General features: G+C 34.1%; 1 protein-coding gene across 6 annotated transcripts in view; it reads left to right on the top strand.

The window, feature by feature from the left end:
- The window catches only part of LOC18107334 (uncharacterized), a 60615-nt gene continuing 52375 nt past the window's right edge, over positions 1 to 8240 (top strand). For 2 of the 6 annotated variants that reach the window (XM_052448361.1, XM_052448359.1), the window contains exons 1-6: positions 2 to 273; positions 871 to 1252; positions 1641 to 1837; positions 2418 to 2562; positions 3684 to 3837; positions 5991 to 6060. In XM_052448361.1, coding sequence (XP_052304321.1) covers positions 227 to 273; positions 871 to 1252; positions 1641 to 1837; positions 2418 to 2562; positions 3684 to 3837; positions 5991 to 6016 — 951 coding nt within the window. In that variant the 5' untranslated portion in view covers positions 2 to 226 and the 3' untranslated portion in view covers positions 6017 to 6060. Of the gene's footprint in view, positions 274 to 870; positions 1253 to 1640; positions 1838 to 2417; positions 2563 to 3683; positions 3838 to 5643; positions 5971 to 5990; positions 6525 to 8240 lie in introns of those variants that run through there. The other 4 variants (XM_024588295.2, XM_006373323.3, XM_052448360.1 and 1 more) reach the window with 4 other exon arrangements.

Below are 8240 nucleotides of genomic sequence, written 5' to 3'. Positions count from 1 at the left end.
GTCCACTATTCTTTCTTTATTTTCTTTTTCTTTCAATTTTTTTTTATGTAGCAGCAGTTCTTTAGCTTTTACCAATTCAATTCAAGAATTGAATTATCTTTTGCTATAACTTTGAAAAATAAACACATTAATGCGTTCTTGATTTCCTTTCCCTTCCCATTTTTTTGTATTTAATTTTGTAGAGTTGTATTCTGAAAGCTCCTCAGATTCAACCAAATCAAATCAAATGGCAGCATCATCGCTTGGACAGACCACCGAGATCAACTGGGACAAGTAATTCCCTTCTCTTTTCTTCTTCACTCATTTATATTATCATGGATTTATCATATTGTCTTTTTATCTTGTTTTTTGAACCGGAAAATGAAGATCCTTGTACGCTTGGTTTTTATGATTATTTCTTGGAAAAGCAGAAATTTTGACTCGGGTAACAGTAATTACATGAAAATGGCTTGACGGGTTTCTTAATTTATTTGTTTTTTGTTGTTGTTGTTTTATATATATTGTAAATGGATACTTTGGAATAGACAGACCCACATGAGGTTTTTGCTTCATTCGCTTATGGCTCCAATATATATTCATGTTTTTGCATCAGTACTGTATTTATTATGGATGGTTTAAGGAATCCAAGAAACCAGCTTGATGAGCGTGGTTTCTGTTTTTATTTTTGAAACGAATTGTAAGGTCACTTGAATGTCTTTCCTTTCCTTTTTCATTAATTGGGTTTAGGAGCGTTTGTGATTATAATGAATATTTTCATGATGCGAAATACAAGACTTGAGAAGGTTGTTGTTTTTTTTTTTACATTATATCTCATTTGAATCCTAAATTTGCATCGTCATTGGCTTATTTTCGCTACCTGTTATCTTGCAGGCTCGATAAGACTAAGTTTTATGTTGTAGGAGCCGGTATATTTACTGGAGTGACAGTGGCACTGTATCCCATGTCTGTTATAAAAACTAGACTTCAGGTTGCTACGAAGGATACTGTTGAGAAAAGTGCATCTTCTGTTATTAGAGGGATACTGAAAACAGATGGGATTCCTGGTCTCTATAGAGGATTTGGTACTGTCGTCACTGCTGCAATTCCTACCAGAATTATCTTTCTTACTGCATTGGAGACCACGAAAGCAGCTGCTTTTAAGATGGTTGAGCCATTTAAATTCTCTGAACCTTCACAAGCAGCCTTAGCAAATGGCATTGCTGGCATGTCAGCATCGCTTTGTTCTCAAGCTGTCTTTGTTCCCATTGATGTGGTATGTGATTCTTGTTCTTTTTAGTATTTATCCCATTGTAAGGACGAAAAAAAAAGAAGCATCCAAGTGACTTTTATTTATCTAGTCATTGAGGTTTGAATTTTATGTAGTCGCCGAGGTTTGAATTTTATGTTATGTAGGAGACAACTTAAAATTTTAAACTAGGATGCAATTCAAATGTGTTGTGTGTCTGATTAAAACCCATTAAGTGAAGTGTTTGTCATATTATCAGATGAACTATGGTGCACAAAATTTATGAGTACTTCATAATAGGTTTTGCATTTAACATCTGCAACATGCTTAACCCATCCTCTACTTTCTTTTCTTTTTTCCCAGAGAAAAAAAAGGTAACAAAAATGCTGAATTTCTTTGTAGTGGTTCTGTTCAGATTAGCCAAAAGTTGATGGTGCAAGGATATTCTGGCCATGAGAAGTATAATGGGGGTCTGGATGTTGCACGCAAGATTATAAGGACTGATGGCATCAGAGGATTTTACAGGGGGTTTGGTCTATCAGTCATGACTTATTCACCATCTAGTGCTGTATGGTGGGCGAGTTATGGTTCAAGCCAACGTGTCATCTGGAGGTGAGACATGTGATGACATTGCTTATTTTTCCATTTATTTCAACATTTATAAAGAGCTCAATCAATTTAATCTCCTGGGTGAAATAGTTATTGAACATTTTTCTGTCCTTTATTCGAGAGATAATGATGTGCCTTTAGATTTTTTGTTTGGGGAATTAGGATATGGATTGAACTGAAGTCATTATTCCTTATAACATATTTGAGTTGTCACAATCATCAATGGCCTCCAACTACCCTGAGGAGGGTTTCTCAGCTGCAGTGAAAAGTCTCAAATAGTTATGATTAGCTGACTTTAAATGAGACATAGGCATACTGATAATGGTTATAGATAGACAGGAAGCATTGTAAGGTTAGGAATGGAGTTGATTGTATAATGGTTGCTCAGTATTGGGTTTGGAGCACACCAAGTGGCTATGCTGCATGCATGCAAGTATGAAAGTAAGAACAGACTGTTTCAGGGTTCTAAAGGTTGAATGGCTGTAATCAAATCATGTTTATGAACTTGTGCATTGTCAACTTTTTCCAATGAAATTGCATGATCTAATTTCCCAGTGATATATTATCTGATTCTTTTGGGCAGGCTTTTAGGCCAGGGTACTGATCGCGAGGGAGCTGCTCCTAGTGAGTCAACTATAATGCTAGTTCAGGCAACTGGAGGAATTATCGCGGGAGCTACAGCTTCCTGCATCACAACCCCTTTGGATACAATTAAGACTCGCTTACAGGTATTCTACCTACTCGAAGCTGAACCTGTCTTGTTTTAAGGGTACACACAACCTGTAAACCAGTGCCTATTTAACCTTCCTAGAAGAATAATCAAAGCATAACAGTGAGTTTTAGCTTCAAATACTCGACCAAACATAAAGACATGGAGCTTTAGTTTCCAGCTGGATGGTTTGGCAGTTGGCTATGCAATTTCATGTTTAATATTTTCTCCATGGCTTGCTGAATTGAATATTTATCTGCAGTCTTTCTCATCTCCATGGCCCTCATTTTTTTCATATTTCCTTGTACTTTTAGTGCATCCACTTGCAAATATATATATATGTATTTTGCAATAGATGATAATTTTTATTTGTTACCAGTTCCACTTGTGCTATGTGATCCATTTTTCTTTATAACCCTTTTCTTCTTTTGGGAAGTTTACATCCTTGCTTTAATTTTAACTTGGTAGAAAATATCATCGAGAAAAAAAATATTGCTCATATAATTGCTCCTCAAATAAATGCTAAAGTCTTTTTTCTGAACATGGATTGTGGAAAAAAGAAAATTTGGAGGCCATTCCTTTGTGCAATGATAAAGTTTTGAGCTTGGGCTTATAACCACAAGGTTGCCTCTGAATTCTCCATCCTCTGAACTAAATGAGGATTTCTTCTTCTTCTTCTTCTTCTTCTTTCTAAATATATTTAAATTCAGCTCACTTAGTTGGTTTTAATTTTAACTTTTTTTCCAGTTCTGCTTTCTGTATTGGGTTTATGTTTCTTCCGAATCCTTGCCTATTTTTGGGAACTTACTCCCTTGTTTTTACTTTAACTTGATGGAAAAACATCATTAAAAAAAGCAATATTGCTCATATAAATGCTCCTGAAATAAATGCTGAATTATTTTTTGAAAAAGTCAAGTGAAAAAAGTAAATTTGGAGGCCATTGCTTGGTGCAATGATAAAGTTTTGGGCTTAGGCTTACAACTACAAGGTTTTTTTTTTCTTCTGAATTTTCCATCCTGCAATCTGAATTTAATGGGGATTTTCCTGCAATCCAACCTTAAAAGAAGCTTGTATCTTGTATGTTTGTAGTTCATTTTTTTTAATATGGTTTCTCCTAACTTTGTGGTTTTTATTCTTTAGGTGACGAGTCTTGAAAGAAGAAGCTCTGCAAGACAAGTTGTTAAAAGCTTGATTAAGGATGATGGTTGGACAGGCTTCTACAGAGGGTTGGGTCCTAGATTTTTCAGCATGTCAGCGTGGGGAACCACAATGATATTAGCTTATGAATATTTGAGTATGGGTTCCTTCTCTTTTACCAATATTTTTTTTTTAGAAAATGAGATTACTAATTTGAGAATCTTAACATTGCTACTTTCTGATTTTGGGGCTTCAAAGAACAATGTGGTTTGCAAGTCCCTGACTGCATTTCATAATCTACCTCTTATTTTCCTCCTTGTCCGATTAGCGCCTTTTGGAACCCCCTAAACCTTGTATCTGCACTCTTTCCACCCCCCCCCCCCCCCCTGTTAATTGCATTTTGGAATCCATTTGATTGACATAATTTGAACTGGAAGAATGAATTGGGTTTACCTTCATTTGTTCTGTTTTAATGTGACTGAGAGCCTTGTTTTTTTAAATGTATTGTCACTCATTTAGATACTGACTAAGTAGAGTTTGCAGTCAGATTAACATACAGTATTCATTCATTCCATTAATCCTTAATGGACTGAATGAATAAAATGATTTTTATTGTATGTTCTTTGCCTGTGGTCCTCGACTACTTGGATGCTGAACTGGAGCATTGGAGGTTCCCACATTGCTCCATTGTTGGTATATTTGAGCAACTCTGAAACATGAAGCTGGTCAATAGGTGTCTATAAGTTGTACAGAGATTTTACAATCGAAACTATTCAAGTAAAATTTTGGTGCAATCAGTGGTTCTATATACATGTACCAATTTGGGGCTTCACTGTACTACCTCAGATACTGTCAAAATATGCTTCTTGCAATTTGGAAGCTTAGATCAGCGGTTAACATGTCTGGTGTTGGTGCTTCATGAAATGGTGTTACCTTTTCTCTTTCTGAACATTATTTCCAGGTTGGAAATTCATGTAATTAGTTCAAATCCTAGAAGATGAATGGTGGCTTAGAATGCTGTGAAAAAATCATTCCATTGTTCATTTTTCAAATTAGAAAAGACATAACTTTTTGCTTGAACTTTGTGAATATAAAAAATCATACTCTTATATCTAGACACTTTCCATCTATGATCTTTAAATCTGAAGACATATCATCTGGTTTAATGAAAGTGCTATTAACATACCAAACTTTATTAGATTGTTGTTGTGCACTTGGGAAGAAATAAAGTACTTGTCCTCCTTTGTTGTTTTCAATAGCATAATCAGCTTCATAGTTTTCTACGTTGTCTTTTTACTAGCAGTACCTTTGTGAATGTTTGGGATTTCTGTCTTTTGCATCTATACCAGCACTCTTTTACTTAGTGTCCACCTCTTTTTCAAATTCATAAGTTGGAGGAAAGAATGTAAAAATATAACCTTTTGTTTTCTGGTTTTTTGCTGGGACTTTTATTTAAAATTTGACACAACTGTTTTATATATAAACATATCGATTTTTTTGTTTCCTAATCGACGAGGAATTCCACTCACAAGTAATATCTGTACATTTTTTCTCATGTTTGCTTAAGGCTAGGAAAATGAAACAAAAATCATGTTATGCTGTATAAAAAGGTAATGTAAGTGACTGGTTTCACCATCACCGGTAAAATGTCTGTAATGACTGGCATGGCCTTTGGGCTACATAATGCTTAGATCAGTTAAAATCATGTATGTAATGACTGGCTATGAATTAAGTTTTTGTAATTGTTTTTTTTTAAATAAATTCTTTGATGTCCAAAGTACACTTATTATGGGCTTGAGGAAGTATTAATTTATATAGTTAACATCTGGCCTTCCTCATGTATTTGCTTATTTATTGAAGTCACAAAGTTCTATGTTCATCTATGGTGACACCTGTGTAGTTTAAAGTAAGGGAATATCAGAGTACACAGTTATTATAGCATAATTTTGAGATACTTTTTTAGGGATTGAGATTTTTATTGGCTGAGAGCTATAAGGTACTTGGATGGTCAGCCAACAATTTAGTGATATTTGACCGGGGCCTCTCCTGTTTTTGAAACTTCAATGGTAATGACCATAGTTCATTTTTCAAGGCTTTGATTATATAAATTTTTCCAGTTAGTCTTATATAGGACCTACTATCTACTATCAGACCACATGTCAGCTTGACTATGTTTGTTCTTGCTGGTATTATTATTTTGCTTGTTGATTGCATTTGTTTTTCTATGCAAGATGTTTTTCAAGCAATTGCTATCTATTTGTATGTCTGCAATATGCTAAGTTTGAGAATTCCTTTCTTTTCTCCATTCAGAGCGGTTGTGTGCAAAGGATGAATAGATGTGAACCTGCTATTGATCAATGGTAGAGATTTGGTTCTGAAGGTGGCTTGATCAAGTTATCTTTGGAGTTGGCATTTTTACACATGCAGAAGAAACTTTTCTTGTATTCCCAACCCTGATACAATATTGTTGGTCTAGTCTTTGGCATGACTGCCACTGAGGAGCGAACCTCCTATTGAATCTGGATTAGTTACAGAATTTTAAAGACTTTTTAATCCGCCTGAGATTCTAAGCACCATCCTTTTACTCTCTCTAGGAACACAAGGTTAGGATAAATGAGTCAGTTAGATGCTCCACTGGTATATCCATTTTTCATCTTGCATAGCTAGTGTATTCTTGTAGCAAAATATTTTATCCGTTGCAATTATATTGTGATTTTTCCATTTTGAACTCGAGAAATTTTAGTGTAGTATCTGGAAGACCACAGAGTTACGTGCTTTGGCAGAAACATTTGTATACCTGAATGAAATCTCTTCTCAATAATAAGGTTTGATTACTCTTTGGAACTCATTTCCAATACATGGTTCTCTAGTTACATGCAAAAGTTGCAGGTTGTTCAAAATGGTGGTTATTTTGGTTTTGGTGATTTAAGCACTCATTACCGCAATATCAGCAATGAGAAAAAGCAACTACTGAAAATTGCTCTTAATGGTGAAGGCATTATACATCAGGCTTCCTCGGAGTGAAAGCTAGCCAAAGATGCTTTTGTTTACTGAAGGTGTTATTTGCAGCAGTTCGCATGCCGTGCATCTGCTTGCATAATTGTTACAGTGCTTCCAGCTTGGATATTTAGATGGTGATGTTGGATTCTGTTGCAGCAAAACAGTTCTTGTGCTAGGATTTTGTTGCTGAAGAACAGTTCTTGTGCTAGGATTCTGATGAATCGCGGTGTGATTTTTGTATTTAATGTCAGAAGGTAATGCATATCATCCATATTGATATATTCGTCTTATTTCAGGGAGCAATGAACATAAGTGGATAATGAGATTTGGGATTCATGCTTGGAAATGTTCTCACGTTTTGGGTTCGACAGATTGAAACAATCTGCACATTTCTTCTTTCTCTTGTTTCATTGAAGTGAAACAAACTACACCATTAAGGTGTGTTTGAAAATGTGGTAGTGATTGTGGTTTAAAGTGCTTTTTGTTTAGAAATGTATGAAAATAATATATAAATTTTTATTTTTTAAAAATTATTTTTGATATTAGTATATCAAAACGATTTTAAAATATAAAATAATAATAATTTTAAGCATGTTTTTTTTTTTAAAATTTGGTGGAACACGATTTGAACCGCGTTTCCAACAAGGCCTAAGTATAAAACTAAAAAGTATGAGTTTTTCATACTATTTATTTTCTCATACATTATTGTGGATGGATTGCAAAATTTTTTGTTTTTTAATTTGGTTCTTAAATTTTTTTTTTGGCAATTTAGTCCTAATTAAAAAATAATTGATTTTGATTTTTTATGAAAGAGTGATTGAAAGAAGAGGGATCTAAATGAAAAAGATACCAAATATGGTAGCGTGCTTTAAGTTTTGAAAATGATGCATTTTGGTCCTTGAATTTAAAAAAAAATAAAGATTATACAATTTTGATACCTCAATATTTTGCAATTTAATTTTGGTATGAAAGTTTATTCTTGTTATTTTTTAGTCCCTGGTTGAGAGAGGTCGCTGGATTTTAGTAGTTGAGAGAGAATCATGTCGTTAACATTGATTTAGACCATTAAAACGGATGATATTTGTATTAAATAATTCTTTTTAACTAGGAGAGTTCATATTATGTGTTTTTTTTACTTTTAAAGTTTGTGAAAAAGCAAATATGATCTCAGGTTGATTTTTTGTTTTAGGTTTATTTATGTTTTTTGGAGGGTGTTTTGGTTTTTTTTTGAGGTTATGAATAGGTTTATCATGGTTTTTAAGTTTTTTTTTTTATAGGTGTTTTAGGTCAAAATGAGTTTTTGGGTAAAAAAACTTGGGTTCTGATTTTCCGACCACTACAATAGTTGGAATCTAGGCAAGATCAGACGACGCGTTGTCTATCTAAACAGGCGATGTGTTGTCTGAATTAAAAAAAAAATAGAGGTGGACGACATGTCATCCGCTCCAAGTGCAACAAAAAAAGGAGCTTAGTCAGGCGAGCTCTAATGAATTGGGTCAGGCCAACAACATTTGATCTTTTTTCCCCTATTTTTTCAATTAATGCTTCTTTTTATATGTT

Source organism: Populus trichocarpa, chromosome 17 (assembly GCF_000002775.5).
Source record: "Populus trichocarpa isolate Nisqually-1 chromosome 17, P.trichocarpa_v4.1, whole genome shotgun sequence".
NCBI classification, from domain to species: domain Eukaryota; kingdom Viridiplantae; phylum Streptophyta; class Magnoliopsida; order Malpighiales; family Salicaceae; genus Populus; species Populus trichocarpa.
Note: the sequence above shows the minus strand (reverse complement) of the source record. Positions and strands in the feature narration are given on the sequence as shown.